The following is a 25,752-nucleotide window of genomic DNA, read 5'->3' on the forward strand; positions in this document are numbered from 1 at the left end:
GGGAATCAAGCATGAGTTGTCAGCTGCTAGATCCCCACAGCAAAATGGGGTGGCTGAAAGAAGGAACCGTACTTTAAAAGAAGCAGCCAGAACTATGATTGCTGATTCAAATGTTTCTCAAAGACTTTGGGCAGAAGCAGTTAACACAGCTTGCTATACTCAAAACAGATCTATGATTAATAAACGATTTAACAAAACTCCATATGAGATCTGGAATGGCACAAAACCTGACATTTCTTATTTCAAAATTTTTGGGTGCAAATGCTTTATCCACAACAATGGCAAAAACCATTTGACAGCCTTCGATGCCAAAGCAGACGAAGGAACTTTTATTGGTTACTCAGCCGTTAGCAGAGCTTATCGAGTGTTCAATCAAAGATCACTAACGGTCGAGGAAACCATTCATGTTGTTTTTGATGAATCTACTCTATGTACAGAACAAACTCAAGGGAGCATAAATGATCTGAGTCACAGACTGGAAAACACAAATCTACAGGAAGAGAATGACAGTGATCTATATCCTCCAAAGAAGGATGATCCAGTTCCCTCTACCGGGTGTGATCAAACAAGGCCAGAAGTGGATCCACCGGTTGATAACAATCCTCCAGCCAATGATGATCCAGTAAACGAGGACGTTCATCAACCAATTGATGACAACCCTTTAGGGAATTATTTTAGGTGGAACAAAGATCATCCACCTGGGTTGGTCATAGGTGACCCTTCTGCTCCTCGAAAAACACGTGGTCAAATGATTAATGAATTCTTGCATGCAGCTTTCATATCTCAGGTAGAGCCCAAGAAAATAGATGAAGCTCTATCAGATGCCAGCTGGATTGAAGCTATGCAAGAAGAGTTGAATCAATTCACCCGCAACAATGTTTGGCATCTAGTTCCTCGACCGAAAAATCAAAATGTGATTGGAACTAGATGGGTGTTTCGTAACAAGCTCGATGAACATGGCACTGTTGTGCGTAACAAAGCTCGACTTGTTGCTCAAGGATTCAGACAAGAAGAAGGCATAGACTTTGAGGAATCTTTCGCGCCAGTTGCAAGACTAGAAGCAATCCGCATCTTTCTTGCTTATGCAGCCTTCAAGAATTTTAAAGTTTATCAAATGGATGTGAAGTCTGCATTCCTCAATGGTCTACTTCAAGAAGAGGTGTACGTTGAACAACCACCAGGTTTTGTCAATCCTACTCATCCTCAATATATCTATAAACTTGACAAAGCTCTCTATGGATTAAAACAAGCACCGCGTGCTTGGTATGACACTTTGCTAAAATTTTTACTGGAACATGATTTCCAAATTGGAACGGTCGATAAGACCCTGTTTAAATTTGTAAAAGGTGATCATGTGTTACTAGTACAAATTTATGTTGATGACATTATATTTGGGTCAACTAACCCCAAGTTGTGCTCAAAGTTCTCTAAACTGATGAAGGAGAAGTTTGAAATGAGCATGATGGGCGAGCTAAACTTCTTTCTTGGACTTCAAGTAAAGCAACTTGAAACTGGAATATTCATCAATCAGTCCAAGTATGCCAAGGAATTGGTAAAGAAGTTTGGAATGGAACAATGCTCAACTGTATCTACCCCCATGAGTACATCAATTAAGCTTGATAAAGATGAAGGGGGAATTCCGGTTGAGGTAACCATATATCGAGGCCTTATTGGTTCACTGCTCTATTTGACTGCCAGTCGACCGGATATCATGTATTCAGTTTGTTTATGTGCTAGATTTCAAGCCGCACCTAAGCAATCTCATTTCATTGCTACCAAACGAATACTTAAATATATTAAAGGAACTACTAATGTGGGTCTTTGGTATCCCAAAGATTCAAATCTTAATCTTATTGGCTATTCAGATGCAGATTATGCAGGTTGTAGAATTGATCGCAAAAGTACAAGTGGCACATGTCAATTCCTTGGAGATAGACTAATCTCGTGGTCAAGTAAGAAGCAGACATCAATTGCTACCTCGACCGCCGAAGCAGAATACCTTGCTGCTGGCAGCTGTTGTGCTCAAATACTCTGGATTCAACAGCAGCTTAATGATTATGGGATTCGGTCGAGTGAAGCTCCAATCTACTGTGACAATACAAGTGCCATAGCCATCACTCACAATCCAGTGATGCACTCTCGGACAAAGCACATTGATGTCAGGCATCACTTTATCCGAGATCATGTCTTAAAGAAGGAAATTAGGCTGGAATACATCTCTACCGATCAGCAAGCAGCAGACATATTCACCAAGCCTCTACCGGACGCTAAGTTTTCATATTTTCAAAATATTCTTGGCTTAGTAGATTTAAGTTAGTATGCATGTGTTTAGGGGGAATGATTGTCAATATGACATTAATAGATCAGCTGTTACGTTGCCATTAATATCGACATATCATCCGCCTTTAACTAGTCTCTGACAGGCTTCGTACTAGCAGCTTGGTGCTTTGAACCAAATGACATTAATTGGGCGCCGTGATTATGCTCTTCAAAACTTTTTGAATTTCAAAAATACTTTTCATGACATCACCCTATGGCCCATAGGTTCCTATATATACTTCTTTACACTCGTATATCAATTTTTCACCTTTGCTAAAAACTTTCATATTGTATTAAACGCTCCATCGAATTACTCTCAAGCTTTTGCTTACTCTTTGCTCGAGTTCTTATCTATAGATATCATGTCGATCCAGAAGACTTGCCTCGCCATCAACTTTGATTCCGTTGTTAAGGCAAACAACGCAGGAATAACTGAGGTCTTCACCATGCTTGAAGCCTCTGGACTGAGGAAATTTCTGGAATGCAGCGCCATCTGCGATTTGCCTGTTTTGAAGGAGTTCTTCGCAACCGCTCAAATCGAGCATGGGACTATCAAATGCTTGATCAAGACAGAGGTCTACTCCTTCAATCAGAAGTTCTTCGCCAGCACATTTGATCTGCCCTCCAGGGGTTTGACAAAATGCACGGATCTTCCAGATGGTAACTGCTCTTATTGGTTGAAGGAGTTCTCAACTACTGATGCTCCGATCAAACTGCCGGCCCAGAAGACATCTCTCAAAGCTCCATTCAGGCTACTGACTAATATCGTGGCCAAGAATCTTCTGGCCAAGGCTGGATCTTACGACAAAGTGACGCTGGAGAAATTTCAATACATGGCTTGTATTGCCTCCAAGATCAACATAAACTGGTCAGACATTCTGTTCAATATTCTATGTGAAATGATCAGGGGCAAAGGGCAATCCGAGGGATTTGCTTTGCAAATCTGCCACATCTTGGGCGTCCTTGGAGTGGACTTTTCCAAGACTGAGCCTCTGCATCCCACCAAATGGCTCAACAAGTCTACGATTCTCAAATTCCTGAACAAGAAAGAGACTGCGGTCGACACCTTGCCCTCAACCGCAAAGGTTATTGCTATCCCTCAACCGCTTTCAACGGTTTCGGTCGTGGCCAAACCAGTCCATACCAAAAAGTCTGCCAAGCGTCAACTGATCATCGAATCTGACTCTGAGGATGAATCACGTGAGAATGTTCCACTGATTCAAGCTTTCAGCAGGTCATCCCCTTCGGTCTCCAAAGCAGCTGTGTCATCCACGCCTGCAGGCGAGAAGAAGAGGCAGCACAAGAAGCTAAAGTCTCTTTCTGGACTTGCTCCTACCCTGCCAACGGTCGAGACTACTACCGTTGTTGCTTCTACTGCTCCTCGTCCTACAAAAGGTGTGATAATCCGAGAAGGTGCCTCATCAGCTCCTGAGGTCACTCTAGCTGATCCCAAAGACAAAGGGAAAGGTGTGATGATCTACACACCCAAGGCTCAACCAGCAGCTACGATAGAACTCAATATGATCATCTCTCACGTACTCCGTACTATCAAGCGTCATCTACAACGTTTTGACAGATGGCATCACTCCCGCACTCACTTGACACTCGCTCAAATATTTCCTAAATGGAAATCTCTAAACGTCATTGAGCAGAAGATGCTTCTATTTGCTGATACTGAAGACATCGTGGAGGCTCTGGGAAGAAGACATCTCATAGACTTGAAGCTTCGAGGAAGCCTGCTATCACTGCTAATTAATGAGCGTGTCAAGAATTTCAAATCCAAGAGTCCTACCGCTGCCGATGACTTTGTGATTTTGACTGGACTACAGGATAGTCTACGTCAAATCACTCAACTACTTCAGCACTTCCAAGCTCTCAACAATGTCAAAACACCAGCTTCAGCAGCCTGTTTGCAAGCTTATGTGCTGGAAGCACAAGTGATGATGAAAACCTTTCTCACTCAAGATCAGGGTGAAGAAGACGTCTATGCTCTTCCTTCTTCAGATGGGATTCTGACCGATCTCATCACTGCTGACCTCTTTCAATCATATGCTCTAAGATCGAGTGTAGCAGCATCTTCATCGGTCGACCCTCCTCAACCGCAGTCCAAGTAGTTACTCCACCGGAAGCAGTTGTGATTGCTCGCTCCTCTCCCGTGACGACCGCTCACACTTCTCCCGGTCATTCACAAGATGTTTTAGAAGTGGCTGCACAAGAGATACCTGTCACCTCTGTGACAGAGGCTCCTTGCAGTAGTGAAGCAACAGTGCCCCCAACGGAGATATCAAGCACTATTGTATCACCTGCATCTCCAGAACAGCAAGTGACTGATGCTGATCCAGCACTTCAACCGTCTCCATCTACTGAAAAGTTTATGGAAGATCTCATTATGGATGAACCAAGTGCTGATCCTGGTACTCCACCAACCATATTGGCTGCAGTCGAAACTATTACATCTCCAACTGTACCATTATTGGAAGGTCCATCGGGTAGCTCTCCAGCAAGTTCACCCGCACCACATCATCGTGAGTCTAGCCCTGTTTCACCAAGAAATGACTCAGAAGGGCAAATGATTCAGACTGATGATTCTTTAATTGAAGCCATGGCCGCAGCTCTAGATCATACCTTGATAAATCGGCTTCATGAGCTCATGCAAACGGTTAGGTCCTTCTCTCAAGACATAACAAACTCATCCTTATCGGTCGATAATTCGCGCCAGACGATGATTCGGCATTTCGAGACCGTGTCTCGAGACCTCGCTCGTCTGTCCACAGAGATCACTAATCATCATCGCACTCAAATCAACACGCTCTCTACCGTCTCCGAACAAGTTATCCGATCCGAAAATCGCCTTCATAAGCAGTTGAATGATCGGATGGACACTATGCAAGCCACTCTACTTGCTCAAATCGATGCAAAAATAGACACTATGCAAGCCTGCCTTGGCACTCAACTCACTGAGGTCATCCTTCGGCTTAACCAAGGTGATGCCAAAAAGGGGGAAGAAGAGCAACGTAGAGCAGCAGAGGCAAGAAGACGTGAAGAAGAGTCCAGAAGAAAAGAAGAAGCCGACAGAAGAAGAAGAGAAGGCGATAGGTCAGGAGGAGCCAGTTGGTTCAAAAGATGAACAACTTATCTCTTCTTTACTTATCGCAGCCGCATTTTTTTTCTGTAGGTGTAATAAAAATGCTTATTGTACTTAATGAAATTCATTCTCTCAATGAAGTTCATTTTAATGCTTTCATATTGTTCTTGGAGCACTTAAGTTTTGTCATCACCAAAAAGGGGGAAATTGTTGAATCCGATATTTTGGTGATAACAAACAACAACTCATTGTATAGGAATGTGCTGCCAACCATTGTATTTCAGGAACCTACTACAACTTCTACCGAAAGCTTGTCAACCGCCTTTGCTCTCGACCGGCTGAAGTCACAAGCCTATCAACTGGCTATCAAGACCAGCAGAGGATAAATCTATCTACCGGAAGCTTGTCAACCGCCTTTGCTCTCGACCGGCTGAAGTCACAAGCCTATCAACTGGCTATCAAGACCAGCAGAGGATAAATCTATCTACCGGAAGCTTGTCAACCGCCTTTATCTCTCGACCGGTTGAAGTCACAAGCTTATCGACTGGTTATTCAAACCAGCAGAGGACAAATATCTCTACCGGTAGAATGCCAACTGCCTATCTAGATATCTCGAGACAAGTACCTATGACAAGATGTTCTTTGCAGGATCTTTTATTAAAAGCAGAACCGGCGTTTCAGAAGATTTGTTGACTCCTGCAAATCAAGACAACAGGTTGTACCAAAATGGCAAAAACACAGAATGACTGCAGATAAAGCATTCGACCGTTTATTCCAGTTTTGGACCCTGGAAGTTGTCTGCAGTGTACGATCCTCATGCAGAATCATCAATGCATTTATGAGCATTAAATGTGCATTCAATGAAGCATCAGAACGTTCAAAATAAAGACGTTGATGATTGACCTATATAAAGGGAAGATTGCTCAAACAACAACAACAAGTGATACGAGACAACGAAGAGAGACAAGCAACTCAGAAAAATTTCAATCACTTGACTAATATCAGAAGTCCTCATCTGATATACTTGAGCACACTTACAAGATCAATCATCTGCTGCTCAAATAAACCCTCGCCTACAGTTCACATATCTGATCGTCAAGGATCATCCTAGGGTCTTCAAGCCTCTCGACCGCTCTGCAGTCTGAGAAGCTCAACTCAACTATACTCAGTGTTGAAGAGACTTGAAGCTGCTCTGAAAGCTTCCACCAGTCTGATAAGAACTGAGAATCTTATCTGTGTAAATCTAGGAGTTTCGGATTAGGCATTGGATAAGTCCTAAGTCTGAAGTGGGTGTATTACAAGACGTTGTAATAACCAAAGTCTTCTAGTGAATTCCTTCCTAAGTGGAAGAAGGGGAGACGTAGAAGGATTAAGCCTTCGAACTTCCATAAAATCGTGCTTTAGCATTTACTGCCACTTATCTCACATCCTGCTCATACATTGCATTATAAACTTTGCATCACTAAAACCTCTGAACTATTTCCGCACTATTTAAGTTGTTCAAAACGTTTTAGAAGTTGAGAAAACTGATTAAGTGAACTAAACTTCACTTGATCATTTTAAAGAAGTAGAAGAAAAGTTTCAGAGTGTATTCACCCCCCCCTCTACCCTCTGAACCGATCCCAACAATATTTTAAAATTTTTAGATTGAATATTCTATCACTCATAATATCTTTTTTTTAAATTTTTTTTCAATGTCACTATAATATATATAATTTTAAATTAAATCGTATCTTTATTTTTATTTTTAAATTTAATGTTGATGTTTCTACTATGTTTAGAAATGAATTTTGAGCAGAAAAATGTTAGTTTATATTTCTATTAGACTTTCTGCTTATTATATATCGAGATATTTTAAAATTTTATATATTAAATAGTTTATTAAACATAATAGCATCTTAATTTTTTTTTGAATATTTGTTGCGTATATGTGTATATGCATAAAGTTAAAACAACCAACCTATTAAAAACAAAAATTAAATTTTGTTTGATCACGAAAAATAGTATTTTAATTTTTTTTAAAATTTAATCATATTTTTATCTATATTTTAAAATATATAGATTCAATAATTCTGTTATTCATAATATTATTTTTTTAAAAATGTGACACATATATGTATATATGCAAAACAATCTCTCTATTAACAAAAAAACTAATTTTTTTTATCATTAGAAAATTATTTAAATTTTTTTTTAAATTCAACCTATATTTTTATTTATTTTTAATTAAAAATTAATTTTTATTATAAAAAATTATTTTAAATTTTTTTATAAATTCTATCGTATTTTTACATGTGTTTTAAAATATTTAGATAAAAGTGTCTATCACTTACGATTTTTGAATGAAAATTTAGCGGGAAAATTTCACTTTTATTTTTTTAGTGTTATTTTTAGTTTTTATATATATATATATAAATATATAAATATGTATTTTAATATCGTCTATATTCCGATATTTATTAAAATATATCTATATCTATATAAATATAAAAACAGAAAATTATATTAAAAAGAAAAGTTTAATTTTCCATCCTAAAGTTATTCTAAATTTTTTTTTTGTTTAAATAGAAAGAGATTTTTGTTTACTAAAGAAATGATGGAAAAAAGTACAAAAATTGATCACGATTTGAAATTTTTAACAAAATAAATAAACTCACAGTGATGCGGCGCTGTGAAAAAATTATCAGTTAAAAACAAAATTTATTTTTTTATCCCGAAAAAGACTGTTTAATTTTTTATTTTATCATATTTTTTTATTTATTTTAAAATGTTTATATTAAATAGTAATAATTAATAATATCACTTTTTAATCTCTGGCGTGTTTGAATATAATTTCTAGATAAAACATTAGCTATTAGAATTTTTTTTATCACGAAAAATAATATTTTAATTTTTTTAAAAAAATTCACTCATATTTTACTATATTTTAAAATTTTTGGATATAACATCTTATCACTTATAATATTTGTTTTATTTTGATTATTACCTTTACCTATGAGTTTAAATTTAACAATATTTTTATTTTTATCTATACAATATTTTTACTACTTTTAGAAAAAACTTTAGGTGGGAAAATGGTATTTTGCTTTTTTTTAGTATACTTTTCTATTTATATATATATATATATATAGATATAGATATAGATATAGATTTATTTTTCATTTAAGTAAAATAATTTATCAACTTTATTTTATAATGACCGTTTCAAAATGACGAATACAATTAATTTAAAAGTCTAATTTTATTTTAATGAAATATTAAAATTTGTATTATCTGTATTTGTATTCACAATTTACATATATAAAAATATTGAAAATATGTAGAATTAGTTGGGCCTCAAGTAATTGATACCCCCTTGGAGTATCTCCAATCGAGGTTTAAAATGTGTGGTTCTAGAAATGAACCCACAGCCATTGGTGACAGTTGGTTCAAAGTTCAAAATATAAATAAACATGTTAAAAAGCTGAATCATGTTTAATTTATTCTTAGTTGAGAGTGTAAAAGTGAGGGGAGAATGCTCTCCTCCAAACACATGGTGCTGCTGGCATTTTTCATCCTACTATCTTTAGTATTATGTCTTTTGAATTACAGTAGTTTTAAAAAAATAAAAATTGAAAATTTTAAATATAACATAATTTTTGTTTTATTATTATTTTAATAAAATTTTTAACATTTATTGAATCATTTAAAAATTAATATATATGATTGATTAATTAATTAATTAAAAATAAATGATAACTATAAATATATATTTTGTTAAATATGTAATTGATAAAAAAAGTAGTGAATTAAAATGAATTAATGAATGTGTGTTTGGACATTGGTACCCCAAAAATTGTATTTTTTGGGTTATGATTAGGGAGGAAAGATTTAAAAATTAATAGGTTTTAAATTTTTGACAAAAATAAACTCATTTTCTGAGTTGATGATTGTAGATGTCATTATGCATGCGCGCAATACTGCAGGCATGCAACTCATATGCAGCAGACATTAACTAGTATCAGCGTGAGCTTGCAGCATGTGGGAAAAAAAATTGGTGGGATGTTGGGACATCTGTTGGTGTCTTAGTTTGTGTCGCACATTGGTTGGCTAAATAATCTGAGAGTTTAATATATAGACAAGGGCAAACCTCCACTCTTGAGCTAGCTTTTGAGGTGAGTTAGTTCCAAGTCAAATTTCTGACATGGTATAAAAAACCGGGTTCCACCGTTATGTGTTGAACGACCCATAGTTGGCCTCACCCGTCCCATAGTTGGCCACCCGTTAATATCTTCACACTCCAGCCATTTCATTCCTGGGCATGAGAGGGGTGTGTTGGTGTCTTAGTTTGTGTCGCACATCGGTTGGCTAAATAGTCTGGGAATTTAATATACAGACAAGGGCAAACCTCCCCTCATGAGCTAGCTTTTAGGTGAGTTAGGTCCAAGTCAAATTTCTAACAACATCCCTTAGAATATATTTTTGGGTACTGGACAAAGTGTACATCATTGTGATGCCCTAAGACTATGTTGCATCCGGCCATCTATGTCGGCCCCCATGTAGCCCCATCGTCGGGTACGACGGGGGAGGCACCCGTCGAAACATAGTGGCTGTGACCGACCGAAGTGTGGGTTGGACCGAGTGCAAGAATATAAAAAAAATGTCTATCAAATGTGGAACATATTGGAGGATAAAAGAAATCAAGAATCTTGCCAATACTGGAGGCTCCTTTGTACATATAGGTCTAACTTCTAACCTAGAATTTTGTTGTATGCACAACTCCACCAAAAAGAAGAAAGAAAAAGTACTACAAACTTGCACACAAGTTATTTACACAGAAGCCATTTGGAATCCTCTTGATCTAAACTTGATGATCAGCATTATCAATTGAAATTTCCCACCTAGAATCAGGTTCACCGGCCCCTATCGTCGAGGTAGCCGGACCACCGTTCATTGGATTATGCATCGACTCATGACTGATCACCACAGGTTTCATCATCCTATTCTTAATTTTTTCTCCTATCATTCTGTGTTGTTGCACCACCAGCACCGAGGCGGTGCTCCCGAAATCCTGTGAGGCTAGGATATCAGCCACCACCCCGAGCTCCGGGCACTCGCTCCACGCCCCGAGTCCCATTAGTATCTGTGATGCCTGATGATTCCTCCCAACTATAAGCAAATCAAAGCATGTTTCAAGAGTTCTTAAAGATGCTGACAGACCTACTCCATCTTTCACAACTTGTTCTCGGTAGATGAAGTTCTCGTTGCCCATGTTCATTTGCCGTACCTCGTTTATCAAGTTGTTGTCTTGTTTCCTCTCCTTGGCGGTGTCGCATCCGAAGAGAAGGTACCGAACAACTGTTAGAGTAACATTGCTGTGTCTGCTCATCCGGGCTCCATAACAAAGCGATTCTGCGTCGTCTGGACCCCCGACGTAGATCACAGCCACGCGGTAGGTGGATTGGTTGTTGAGAATGGACAAGGAGCCGGTTAAGATTCCTCGGTCGACGAGGATCCCCACAGAGCAAGGCACCCTATCCATGACCTTAATGTTCATGCTCTGAATAGCTTTGTTCACTGATCCAATGGAGCCATCAATCTCCCAATGCTTGTGGAATGGCAGGATGACTATGGTGGCATTTTGGTCCAACGCCACACGACAGATGTCGTCATGCACCGATTGTAGATGGGAAACGGCGCTGAACGACTGGATAGTGACACACCTTTCGTTGCAGAGCTCGTATTGGCGAAGAGCATTGATTATGTGGCCTGATCTAGAGTCACTTGAATGTAGTGTTCGCGTGGATTGGTGCGCGACAAGCATGGGAGTGGCTCGGCCTACAAGCTCTTCTAACAGGACAGCAATGACAGCAATTGGGCTTTGTTCCGTCGCATCAGACGCCTCGAGTAGGTTCACGATAGAAGGGACGTTATCTTGGTTGAGTATACAGACCACTATGCGGAGCTCAGCGTCGCGTTTCGAGTTCTGGATCGTCCTTTTCTTTAGGGGGACATGGCGTTTTGAAGGGTCATAGAGGAACTTGATCAATGGAGTTATGATGGCAGTGACTGCTATCACTGATACAACACACAGAGCAAATTCTTGATCTCTGAGAACCTGCCAATCAAAAGCATGCAAATAAATTAATGACTTCGATAATAAATAAGTGTTTGGATTCAAGAGATTCAATCTTACTTACCCCTCCATCCCTCCAAAGATTGAAAACAATAAGCTCACAAATGCCTCTAGAATTCAGCATAAGCCCAAGAACAACAGAATCTTGGAAGTTTATGTTCACAAAATGCGACGCAAATACAACTGAACCGATCTTGGCGATGCAAGAAAAGATGATTACAAGCATCAAAATCCAAAAGGAATGGATATCAAATGAGAATATGTTCGTTTTCAGTCCACTGGTTGTGAGGAATGTCGGGTACAGAAACTTCCCGACCATGTATTCGAGCCTAGAGATCAGGGGCGCGCCCAACTGCGGTCCATCCGGAACAACCAAACCGAAGACTAATGGTCCAAGCACAAAATGTTGCCCTATCAATTCTGAAATGAATGCAAACAGAGGGGCGCCAACCAAAAAACAAACAACACAGTTTTCGTCTAAGGATTTTCCGCCACTTTGTACATATCTTGCAACTTTTCTTATTATTGGCTTACACACAAAGATCATAGAAAGAACAAACAGAAATGCCGAAGAAATCGACAGAGTGGACTTCAACGGTTCGCTCCCGGATTGTAGTATTCCGAGCATTACAGCGACTAGAGACATACCTATCAAGTCACAAGTCATCGAAGACGTGGTTGCTATCCGGCCTAAATCGCTGCTAAGCATCCCAAGCTCAGCAAGAAGGCAGGAGATATTCGGAAAAGGAGTCAAACACTGAGATGCTGCTATAAAAGGTAAAGCTTTCGCAAGTGAAGCATCCATTTCGACATAAGCTTTCAATACAAAAGACAGCGAAACCGAGAACATCATCGTGATGAACATAGCCGAAACGCCTATGATCAAGCCCTGTCGCCCTGGCCGGACCATCGTCACAGGATCCGTCCTCACACCAATCGCAAAGAAGAAGTAGATGATACCAAATGAGGCCACTGTTTCTAGAGCCAATATGCTTCTGGTAGGAAATATAGTTGCTCCAAGAACCTCAAAATGACCCAATATCGAAGGGCCATACAATATACCGCCCTGCAAAACGTATAACCAAATGCAAACATGGTCAACAAATCTTCAAGCATAAGCATCAAGAATCATTGGAATCAGAATGGAAAAAAAAAAACATATCCGGACTCACGAAAATTTGCGCGACGATGGATGATTGTCCGAGAGGATGGAGGCATTTCTCGAAAAGCTGAGATGTTATAGATATCAAAGAAAGCTGGAACAATAAGAGAGGAATGGCGAAATGCAAAGGGTTCCTGTGAAACCAGAGTCCATTGATTTTGGATAGGTTATCTTTATATTGACACACGACATACTTATTCCAAGAAGATACTTCATCAAACATTTTAGCCAATGTGAGATCTGATAATGCCTTCTTCTGATGATTTTGTGTTGAATTCCAAGTTTTCAAGGAGTGATATCAAAGTGCAAGAAGATTAAAAGATATTGAATAGAAAGCAAAAGTGTTTGTTTCACGCACCAAACACACATACTTTACTTGCTCACACAGGAGCATATCAATAGAAGGTGTACCTTTAATTTTGGTGGCTTTGATAATAATGGTTGTTGAGAAACGATGGACTAGAGATAAACACATGTTTACTAGTCTCACACGAACTCATCTTTTTGCCTTGCTCGGTTGTGTGACCGCCAAAGTTCTAAAAAGCTCGAAGCATTATAGACGTGACATTTAATATCAAGAACTTTTAAAATAAAATTAAAAAAATACTTTTATATTTTGTCAAGGAATAGATATATAAATTCTCGAAAACAGAAAGTCTTCAAATCACAATTATCAGTAATATGCCTTGTGAGACTAACTCAACACGACGGATGAAAAAACCACTCTATGTACGAATCGGATTGCTCTATTACAAGAAAAAATTTCATGAAACCATATCACAGAAGACATATCCGCTAAAAAATTATATCGTGTACCAAAAAAGTGTAAACATTGTCCAACTATTTGTCATAATTAAAATTTTATCTTCCCGTGTTATTGTGGAACAAATCATTTTCACCTGATTTATTTGGAATGATTTTTTTTTTTTTCAGATTTTTCAAATTTTATTTTAAAAATTTATAAATACTAAATTATTGTATGAAATCAATGCATTTTGTACGTTTTTCATCCCTAATTCAACTTAATCCTCCATCTCATTACTGGTTATGTGAATTTTAAGTCTCTCTCAGAGCACAGTGAGCATCCCAAATAAATAAATGAGGTCCAATAGTAATACCCAAACTGCCAATTTCATTATTTTTCATGTTGTTTTTTCTAGTTATATTCACTATTCAGGTCAGATAAATTTAGTAAACTGAATAATTGAACATCCATGATTTCAATTTATTTCATTGTTTAATTAAATAAGTTAAATAAAGGATTCCAATCACGATGAATTTCAAATGAGTATTTAAATATATTGTTATGAGTAAAATTGAAGTGTGAATAAGAATAGATGAAACTAAAAATATTTTGAAATAGTGTCTATGAGACGAATCGACTCGATCCATACCTGTATTAAAAAATGATTATTTTCATTAGTTGAGTCGTCTCAAAATCATAAAATAATTTTATAGGAGTTTTTGTGTACGCTTTCATTTCAAATAGAATCTCACATTTTTCATATGTATGTTTGTCGTCCAATTCAAGCAGAAAGCCCTAACAAGTGAAACATGAAACATGTGGAGAATCAATGAAAAAACTAGTAATTTCATGAACAATGAAACAAGCAGCAAGAATTTGCCAGACAGACATTCACGTATATATTTCTATTTTGAGTGAATCTCACCCCCCTATGGATGTACAAATTTTTTAACACTCTTCAAATTCATCGATCAGGGATCCCCATACAATTTCGTACTGAATTCGTACCTTCTTCACTTGATTTTCACATTTTGGTGTTGAATGACCATAACTGATACAGGCTTACTGATATCTGCAGCAGCAAGCATATCTCCAACGGGTCCGAGTTCCGGCAGATCATTCCATTCGCTAAGGCCTAATAATTGAGGTGTATCATCTTTATGGCGACGTCCCACAATTATCAAATCGAAAGCTTCTTCCATAGCATGAATGAGAAGCGCAGTTTCGGCCCCATCTTTCACCCTCTCCTCCCTATACACTATATTTTCCTGACGTGCACCATGCATCCTTGTATCCTTCAATATTTCAGCATCAAGAACCGCATCCCATTGGTTGTCTCCCGAATATATGTCCCACGGAACAAACCGGATTACCATCAAATGGATACCAGGAGACAACGCCATTCGTCTGGCATAAGCCAGTGCCTCCCTATCATCAGTTCCTCCGAAGAAAGCCACTCCAACATTGTAAGTAGATGAAGGAGCTGAGGAATGGCGTACCTTGTGACGATCAACAAGAATGCCGACAGAACATGGGGCAAGTTCTAATACATCGAGGTTAATTGCTCTCAAACTACTGCTGTCTAGTATCATTTTCCCTTGGTGGTTCCATTTCCGATGGAATGGAAGAATGATCAAAGATGCCAACTTGTTGAAAGCAAGTGTGCAGATGTCATGATGCATAAACTTGGTTAAAGACATGGCGGTGAACTGTTGCACGGTGGCCAATCCTGAAAATTGTTGCTCAAATGAGTAAAAAACCTCAATCATTTTTTGGGTTCGGGTGCCACCAGAAGCTTTTTGGCCGAGTTGGTGATCAATTAGCAGTGGATGAGCCCTGCCAGCGAGCTCAACGAGATGCAAAGCATAGACAGCAATTGGGCTCTCTGTGGTCGGGAAAGAGGATTCAAGTACTTTCTTCACAGCAAACACGTCGTCTATTCGATGGGCGCATGAAAGTACACGTAGCTCAGAGTTAAGAGATGTGTGCTGAATGTCTCTTTTTTGATAGCCAGTATACATTCTTGAATAATCATACAGTGACTTCACAATCAGATTCGCAAATCCAGCTTGTAGCATTACCCATGTCGTAAGCGTCGAAAACGTTTCCCCATCAAATGTCTAGCTTCTCAAAAAACAAAGAAGAGTAGTTAATTCCAAGAAGCAAATAATTTAGTGAATGCTATTAAATAAACTGTTAAAATTTTGGGACTCTTCACGAAAGTAGGACATCAATAAATATTTTTCAAAACGACATAAACATTGGGCAATAGGATGAGCCAGAAAGAGGGATGTGATTCATATATTTTATGTACAGCTGAATTTTGACTGCACATTTACACGTAACACATGCATAAAGATTCTAGAAAATCATTTATCTAAAAATGGCAAAAACAACGTGAATCACAAGTATTTTTTCTAGTATAAAAAATTAGTTTTAGCTAAATGAATTTAATCTAATTGGATTAAATTCATTTACTTGATCTAAAAATATGTTAAATCTAACAAGAATTAACTTGTACTGATTATGATCACGATCATTTTTAAGAGAATTAGTAATTTACATTGAAATAGTACATGATTTTACTAATTTGCTAACCTCAAAGTACCCACCTCTCATTTGATTTAACAATGAACAAATAGAAATTGAAATAAACACACATGCACAAAGAAACTAAATTCAACAAGGAACTAGCTCAAATTTGAGAGTCCAACACACTCCACAAATAGTTAAAAATACCTCAAAAAAAAATCCAAGAGTCATTAGTCATTGTCTTGGTTGAGACGACCTCTCCAATTTATAGTTTTAACGAAGAGGTGACTAGGTTGATTGTACCTCAAAACAATTGTATAAAAAGCAAATGAAAAATAAAAACGGAGACTTCACTGGAAAATAATTAGGAAAATTTTAAAGAAGTTTAAGGACCTGATTCACAGCATAGCTGTAGTAGAAAGACATCTGCACAACTCCTTGAGCACTTAGAATGAAAGCAAGAGCTACAGCATCCTTAACGGGTACTCTGCAAATAACTGCTGGAAAGAAAACCGCGATAAGCTTAATTCCCAGATAACTGAAGAGGACGAACCATAAGAAACTAATGAAGTTCAGATCAAACAGCTCGACCAGATTTACTTTCATCCCACAGTAAGTCACTAAAAGTGGTGCAAGCAATCCCGATACCAAAGTTTCTAACCTGTCCACCAATGTGGACCCCAAAGGTGGCCCATCTGGCACTATCAAGCCAAGTAAAAAGGGACCATACTGATAGTGAAGACCCGAATTGTCACTTAGTAGGACCACAGTTAAGACTGATAAAGCTATTAGAATGACATGAACTCTACTCACGGGTTTTCCTTCTGGTGTCTTCTGGATAATCCATAGACAAAGTGGCCGGCCCAGAAACACGATAAGTATAACCAAGCAGACACTTAAGAAACTACTCTGTACAATAATACCCAAGGTATAGTCAGCCATTTGCCCGATTCTTCCACTAGCAACAACAGTGCCGACGAAATTGCTAACCAGATCACAGATCAGTGCTGATGCCAAAGCAAGACGACCTAGCTCAGAGTTCATGATTTTCAGGTCCACAAGCATGGAAGCAATCACAGGGAAGGGGAATAAATTCTGAAGTGCCGTAATGCTCACGAAAGCTGGCAACCGATATCTGTGTACAAACTTTCTTAAGCGAATGCGAACGAAGATGCTAGCAGTGAGTGGAGCTGCAACAGCAATCACGCCAATCGTCCATGCCTTGAGACCAGTCCTCAACACAGTTCTGGGATCCATCTTGACACCACTGAGGAATATAAAGAAAATGTAGCCAATTTTGGACAGTAAGCCAAGGAAGAGCTCTCCATCTTTTGGAAACAAATCAGTTTGAATCTTTCCCATCTGTCCTAGAATGGTCGGACCCAATATAATTCCGGCCTGGTCGAAACAATCATGGACCGATTATTTAATCATGATCAGAAAGTTGTTTTTGAGTCTCACAATTACAAATTGTCATTTCACCTTTGATTAAATAATAGTTTTACATTAAAAAAAAACATGTGTTTCGATTCTTGAGAGGCTAATTCATGTTTCAAGATAAATTCAAATCCGCCATGTGCCATGTGTTTACCAAAGATAAAGACTAATTGTTTTTTCTCATCAACATCTATTGAGATATCTTGCGTTCACAAACAAAAACGAAAGCAATTGCATAATCTCCAAATAATAATCATGTACTTCTGAACCATTTTAATTTTTTTTCTTAAAAATCAAACCTTGACTACTCAAAAAATAAATAAAAAAAGCAATTGAAAATGAATAGGGGAAGCACTTCCACCTCTGATATTATCACTACCATAACAATTTAGCGGGATGGATCATTTATCGCAAAACCCAGAAACAAAAACAAAAAAAATTACCATGATCTCGGAAACGAGACGAGGCAGATTGAAGCGCCGTAGCAAGAGATGAAGGGATTGAGTAACAAGAAAAATGATAGCCAGTTGAAGCTGAAGCCGAGGAAAAGCGTAGTTGTGGAACAAGGTGTTTAGACTGGATCCCCAGGCGCCGGCGGCGTGCAGCCCCAACTCGGTGGCGCATGGATCAACGGTAGAGTTTCCGGGTATGACCAACCTGACATTGGTGAAGCCATTGTTAACCAAAGGGTCTTTCTCCATACCCCACCTACGTTTGGTTCAACACCACACGACGATGAAGGGATCGGCGTTGTGTTGTGGAGACGTAGAGGAGAAACGGGATGTTGGGGCTTTTCCCCACAGATTTTAAATGGGATTTTCATGGTGAATTAGGATTTTGTGAGAGATGCTTTCGGAATGGCTGAATCAATTTCAGGTTTCTGCCGAGAATTGCTCACAACCATTTATTTGATTCGCATCAATCTTGTCAACATTTATTAAATAAGAAAATTTGGGAAATTAACTTTGGTCAACATTTTTTTAAAAAAATTGACCTCCCCAAGTGATATGAATTGCACTAGGGGAGGTCATTTTTTTTAAAAAAAACATGTTGACCAAGGTTTAAAAAAAAAGTACCCCTAAATAAATATGGTCTTGTTTGATCTGTAATGGGTAAAGACAAAGTTGTACATAAAAACCCTATGCGGAACTAATCAAGGGTTAAAATATTTTCAATTTTTTTTATTGACTTGAGTATCCACCAAGGCTACCAATGTGAATTTACTAAATTTTTTGATTAACACAATAACCCGCAAACTACGTTAATCAGGTAAACCACAATAGTAAACCTTGTGTGACAGACTAGTTCGAAAAGTCCTGACCTCTAACCAAGAGTTCACTTACTCCACCAGCTTGGACAACCATTAAAGAGCAAATATTTTCATCGATCTTTGCGTCAAGCTGGCACGATCTCATGTATCTTTGTACATCATGCATCTATGTTGGGGTAAATTTTAAGTTCTATATTTACAATAATTTTTTTTAATTGGTTCGAGTTGAATAAGAGATCTGTCTAACAAAATTTATAACTATGAGATCGTCCGATAGGAGTCTTTGTGACATAAAATTTGACGATGTTTAGATATGTGAAACATGTTGATCCGATCTATATTTGCAGTAAAATGTAATATTTTTTGTATTAAAATAATGTTTTTTCATTAGACATATCAAATTGAAATTTGTCTCACAAAATTGATTTATGAAACGGTGTTATAGGAGTTTTTGTGCTACAAGAGCATATTCAAAGATGAGATGAAGTTGGTATGATGAAGTTGATAATTTTATTCCATGACGATGTCAGCGATGATAACTTCATTGCTTAGTTTCGCGAGGGTGAGATGATATTAAAAAATTAATTTTTTATTTCATTAAATATATATTTTATTTAAATACAAAATAAATTTGCACAATTAAAAGGAATTAAAATTACACATAATTAAAATTTAAAATTTTTATGCAATTTTTTTAAAATAAATTTTATATTTTTTTTAAAAAAATTGAATGCAAAATAATATTGACCATTGATCTACAACGACCAAATCATCTCATTCACTTTTTTATATTTAATTTAAAAATATTTTATTATTAATTTTATTTTAAAAAAAATTAAATTATTTTTAATGATTTAAAATAGCCAGATTTAATCTGGCTGTTTGATCTCTAACGACCAGATAACTCTGACCATTAGATCAACCAACTATTTCATTTTTTAAAAAAAAAAATTTAAAAAAAATCGGTAGGCTTCACCTCGCGAACCACTTCCTCATCCGCATGCGTGATTCTCGCCCGTTTGAGGAGCGAAAGAGGAACTGGGGCCGAGGATGTTAAGCTTCCTCGCTCAACATCTTCGGCCGTTGAACATGACCTAAAATAAGATTGTGCATGACATGAACAAAAAAGTATGATCTAATTTTTTTTTTATAAAAAAAACCTCAATCATCGAGATCAATTCACCACTAAAATGTTCTTGTCCCAAAAGTACATGTAAGAATGAAATGTGATGATATCATAAAAATCCTATCATATCTTTATTTATATTTTAGAGATATATCATAATATTGCATGGATATGCATAAATCTAGTTGTATTATACATTAGAATTCTACGTGGACTAGAATTCTCTCCCTATAAATAAGGGATCTCTAACCCTTATTCAGACAGGTTGTATTTCTTCCCTAACGTCTCTCATCTCTTTTCTTACACATCTCAACTATGTCTTTAACATATCTTTCTCATATTTTCCATCTCTCGCAATTTCCATACCTCTTTTTCATTAAATTCAATACACAGAAATATTTTGGGATCATTCGATTCGGTTCATGGAAGAAATTGGTTTATTGATTACCGGTTCAAGGTAATTTATTTGATGTGAAATTTTTGAATGCTTCAATTGGCGCCGTCCGTGGGAACCGAAATTTATTCCCATGTATAATCTCTACGATGGGCTTCGAAAAAAAAAAACAAAAGATCTTTTAGGGTAGGAAGCCTACAAAAGATCTTTTAAGGTAGGAAGCCTGCTGGAAAACAGATCGGTAGGTTATTAATTCTTGAGGATGCCATAACCGATGAATCAGTAGGGGAAAAATGAGATGTCTATACGAGATGAACATGAAGAAGTGCTCAAGTCCAGTCCAATTTTCAAGCCCAATCCATTACTAATCCGCACGATTGTTTCTGCTGTGAAACCATTTATCTCTTTCGATGGGTTGAAGATAACCCATCGCTTATGTTCCTCGACGCTTAACTTCACCTCTTTTCTCTGCGTAATATTGTTCTAGCTTTGACAAAGCCATATATAAAATATAAATTTGGAGAATAAGAGATCAAGACCCATCTGTCGTCAAGCCATTTTTTCTAGTCACGTACTTACATTAATTCTCTTCACATGGGACCATCGTGCAGTGGTGTTGTAGCACCATCGAGCCTTGCACTCTTTCTACACTTCACCCTTGTGAAACCATCTGTATCTCTCTTGATGAGTTGAGGATCGTCCATCGCCGGATACCTATGCTTCTCGATCTTGAATCTCATATCTGCTCTATGTTTAACGCAAAAAAAAAAAAAAAAAAAAAACAGGGGGTTGTATCAATTCCCTGTTGAGTTCATTCGGTTTTCACATAGGCCGCATTCTATATGTTTGATGAATGGTCCGAGGGAATGAGAACATTTTACTGGGCCTTTATGGGTTGCCTCTGCTAAGGCCACTTTGCTGCGTTGATGTCCTCATTACGATGCTCCTCATCTTACGGTTTAGATTCTGCCTCTTTTATTTAATTATTTTTAATCGTTTACAAGGGACCTTAATATTGATATTACATGGGGCTGTAATGAGCAAAAAAGGGGGTTGTATCAAGTTGCGACTTGCTCGTGAGTTTTACTTATCATAAGAATCGGCTAAACAGTGTGATATATGGTATTTATAATTGGCTCGTTCAACTCTATGTTGCTTACACATATATTCACATCTCTGTACGTTGTACATGATTGATACTTTGCTTGAGTTAATTTGCCATCTCTCAGCGTTGTTTCTTCGCACTCTTTCGGTGTCATTTTCTATCTAGTGACAAGGAGAAACAAAGACGCAGCAACATTGTGTTTGAAATTTGGTCTTTATTTCCAAATTGCTCAAAAGGCTAATTAGCATGTGTGCTGTTCACGAGTCTTGCTATTTTCTGGCAAGTCATTGGTTGAGGTTTAAGTTTTATTTAAATTATGGAACACAATCTTCAAGGTTCAAGGATTATTGGAGGTTTCTGTACTGTAATTCTTTTATTCCTTGTGTTGCTCAACCTACCAAGGATGGGATATATTCAGATATTTGTTGCTGAGGAAACTCCTCTTGGATAGAGCCCGAATGCTTCTTTTTCTACTGCTAATGCTAGACAGAGAACAAATTTAGCAGATATAAGTTGGATGATGATGGTAATTTCGGTACATGCAGCTTGCTATCTAATTGAACTCTGCCAAGAATTTGGGCTCCACGCTACCATTTTCCTATGCCAGGATAAGTATAAATTTTATATTTATATGTTATATAAACATTTGTTGATTTGGATATACGTGTCAAAATGCACTATTCATTACTTAAATGCTAAAGCATTAACTCATGGGATTGAAGCATGCAGTACACGGACTCATGGATCACTGAAATGTTACTCTGTCATCCTGGTTTATTAATTTCATTAGGCCAAATATTGAGGACAATTACTTTGCTAAAAAAGTACTCTGCTCAAAATTTATTTAATAAAAGGACTGGTGCAATGTTGTGGGTGGATTATTTAAAAACTGACGTGAAGGGGCAGTGTTGTATGTGGTTGTGATGAGTTTCACATGCGGTGGATATTTTATTTGTTATATTTTGCACTCATAAGCCAAATTCCATGCACTCAGGATTATGTTCAGGATTTGGCATCCTACATAAATTAATACATTCAAATTAAGATGTTATCTTGGATGCTTTCTTTTTTGGTCTTATGTTTTTTGGCAGTGTTCTAACACGGAAATCGGGCATGCAATCTAGCAGTAAGCCCCGTCAAGATTTATTTATCGGGCATGCAATCTAGCAGTAAGCCCTGCCAAAATTTATTTATCGGGCATGCAATCTAGCAGTAAGCCCCGTCAAGATTTATTTATCTCGCTATAAGGCCCAATTATATCACATCGGGCATGCAATCTTGCAGTAAGGCCCAATCTTATTACATTGGGCATGCAATCTCGCTGTAAGACCCAATTATATCATATCGGGCATGCAATCTAGCAATAAGGCCCAATTCATTGCTCAACAATTTACAAAGCCCACGTCAATGGCCCACATCAGTGGTATTCAAAGCCCGGACAGGTCCGGCATCAAAATCCCACGTCAATGGCCCACATCAGTGGTATTCAAAGCCCAGGCAGGTCTGGCACACAAAGCCCACGTCAGTGGCCCACATCAGTGGTATTCAAAGCCCGGGCAGGTCCGACATCAAAAGCCCATGTCAGTGGCCCACATCAGTGGTATTCAAAGCCCAGGCAGGTCTGGCACTCAAAGCCCACGTCAGTGGCCCACATCAGTGGTATCAAAAGCCCGACCCGATCGGCACGATGTAAACCCACGCCACTCGTGGTTATCTCAAAAGCTCGACCAGCTCGGCACGATGTAAACCCACGCCACTCGTGGTTATCTCAAAAGCTCGACCAGCTCGGCACGATGTAAACCCACGCCACTAGTGGTTATCTCAAAAGTCCGACCATCTCGGCACCATATAAGTTCACTCCATCATGAACGCTCAAAGGAAATTGCAAAATGTTGTCTTTATGCTCTAAAATATAAATTCAACCACTTAAAAGTTCCTCCTCATTTCACTCGTCGTCACTTCTCTCCGGGAGGAAGTATTGATGATATGATAAAAATCCTATCATATCTTTATTTATATTTTAGAGATATATCATAATATTGCATAGATATGCATAAATCTAGTTGTATTATACATTAGAATTCTACGTGGACTAGAATTCTCTCCCTATAAATAAGGGATCTCTAACCCTTATTCAGACAGGTTGTATTTCTTCCCTAACGTCTCTCATCTCTTTTCTTACACATCTCAACTATGTCTTTTACATATCTTTCTCATATTTTCCATCTCTCGTAATTTTCATACATCTTTTTCATTAAATTCAATACTGACTTGAGCGTCGGAGTGGCTTTGCCTCCGGGCGAGCCATCTCACATGTTTTCTTTGATACACAGAAATATTTTGGGATCATTCGATTCGGTTCATGAAAGAAATTGGTTCATTCATTACCGGTTCAAGGTAATTTATTTGATGTGAAATTTTTGAATGCATCAGAATGCTATATATACAATATATGAAAGGGTCAAGTAGAGCCTCTCCATGCGATGCATGCTTGAGGTGCCAAGTGGATTGGGACTTACCGCATGACATGAGAGTTGAGATCTAGTATCAAATTTAATTAAGATTATAAAGTCATTGTTTCATGCGCTAGCACAATTTCTGATGCAGTTAGTATCCAAAAAATGTATTTCGAATCTAATTCGACATATGTATCGAATATTGATCAAAATATAGTCCTTGAGTGTATATATAATAAGAAATTAAAATTGTATTTGAACTAGTATCAAATTTAATTAAGATTTTGGTTCGAGATAGATTATAAAGTCATTGTTTCATGCACAAACACAATTTCTGATGCAGTTAGTACCCAAAAAAAGTATTTCAAATCTAATTCGACATATGTATCGAATTATCACAATATATATAGTCCTTGAGTGTATATATAGCTCGCGCCATTCGTATGGAATATGCCAAACGTGATGGAGAAATTGCTTGATTATGAAAAAATCTTAGATACCATTTTGCTTTCCATCCCATTAATTCGAACACTTACAAAAATAAATTAAGATAGTGTTTTGAAGAGCTTCTAATAAGCATTTTTCAATTTTTTTTAAACAAAATTTTGTAATTTTGTGAAATTTTATTAACGAAAAATCGAAAAGTGCTTCTTAAAAACTCTTAGAAACATTATCTAATTAACTAGGGATCACATGGTTGCCTGAAAGCAAGAATTTTATTTTTCTCCTTGGCCAGAAATATGCATTTTGTTAAAACTTATTATAACTCAGTACATTCAAGATAATCAATGACAGGGACTCAAACTGTAAGGCCCAGAAATATTAAATTATTAATTATGAGATTTGAGAATTAAATTTCATATTATGGGCTAATATTGATTTGAGAAGTTAGGAGAATTATAGATTTAATTTTCGAGCCGAAAATATTTAATTTGAGAATTGACGGATTTTGAGAATTAAATTCCGAGAATTCTTAAATTAAAAGAATAAACATTAAATTTGAATATTTATGGAATTTAAGATTAAATTTCATGTTTCGGGAATTAAAGAAGATTAATTTTGAAGATACAACCCGATCAGGGACTGATTTGCAAATATCAAAGTTTCGAGGACTAAAGTGCAAAAGGCCGAGATTATGTAATTTAATCCGAACTTATTTAATTCTAATCCAAGTATATTTAATTTGGGAATATTTAGAGTTTCGATTTAAATTCTAATATTCTTAAATTATTTAGGATTGAAATTGAATTAAAACGAAGGCAGAACTGAATTGCAATTAATGAAGACTTGAGGGGTTAAATTGCAAATATGCAATACATATCCGATTTAAATCAGAATTATCAGCATGAATACGTGTATTTCATAGACAATTCAGAATTTTCAGAACAGAGGAAGTCGAGCTTCTTCGATTCCTTTTGATTTTCGATTTTCAAAACCCCGTAACTTTTGATCCAATCGTCCGATTTCGATTCTGAAAATTGTTCTGGAATCCTTGCGATGAGGGCTTCGATTTGATGTAAGTATTTTGATGTTTCACATACATTTCGAAATCAGTATGTTGGAAAGATCAGACGTTGAGCATGAATCTTGAGTTTTGATGGTTTCTATCTTTCCGTATCGACGTTGAATATGTTACTTGAAGCCGTATGAATTCTAATAAGTTTTCACAGCATGTATCTTGAATTTAGACTTCTGATATGCTGGGAATATGATGTTATTCAGCTGATATGTGATGATTATTGTTGATATGAATATTGAAATGAAGTTCGAATTGATTTCGATATTTTGTCGGTTATCGATTTTTAATCGCTACGCCGTCAATTCGTGTTTTTGGACCGTTTTGATAGCCTATGATTGAGCCGAGATGTTCTTGAAGATGTTGTTAATGTTGTAGCAATTTTATTCTTCAATTTCAGACTAGTTTGAAGGCTAACGACTCAGGACTCCGAATTCGAACCGAAGAAGATGAAGTGAGGTTTGAAATGATTTTGATTGAAGATATATTG

At 37.2% G+C, this 25,752-nt stretch overlaps 1 protein-coding gene across 1 annotated transcript; it reads right to left on the minus strand.

Annotated features, from left to right (window-relative positions):
* Nucleotides 1-10,222: 10,222 nt before the first annotated feature.
* LOC140860703 (uncharacterized) lies at nucleotides 10,223-18,283 on the minus strand. The gene is made up of 7 exons (XM_073263710.1): nucleotides 17,839-18,283; nucleotides 16,352-17,356; nucleotides 14,444-15,546; nucleotides 14,352-14,355; nucleotides 12,692-12,937; nucleotides 11,584-12,585; nucleotides 10,223-11,501 (listed from the first exon to the last, which is right to left on the minus strand). The coding sequence occupies exons 1-7, from the start codon at nucleotides 18,094-18,096 to the stop codon at nucleotides 10,245-10,247; spliced, it is 4,875 nt and encodes a 1,624-aa protein (XP_073119811.1). The 5' UTR covers nucleotides 18,097-18,283; the 3' UTR covers nucleotides 10,223-10,244.
* Nucleotides 18,284-25,752: the final 7,469 nt, after the last annotated feature.

Source organism: Henckelia pumila, chromosome 4, assembly GCF_033568475.1.
Source record: "Henckelia pumila isolate YLH828 chromosome 4, ASM3356847v2, whole genome shotgun sequence".
Lineage (NCBI taxonomy): Eukaryota > Viridiplantae > Streptophyta > Magnoliopsida > Lamiales > Gesneriaceae > Henckelia > Henckelia pumila.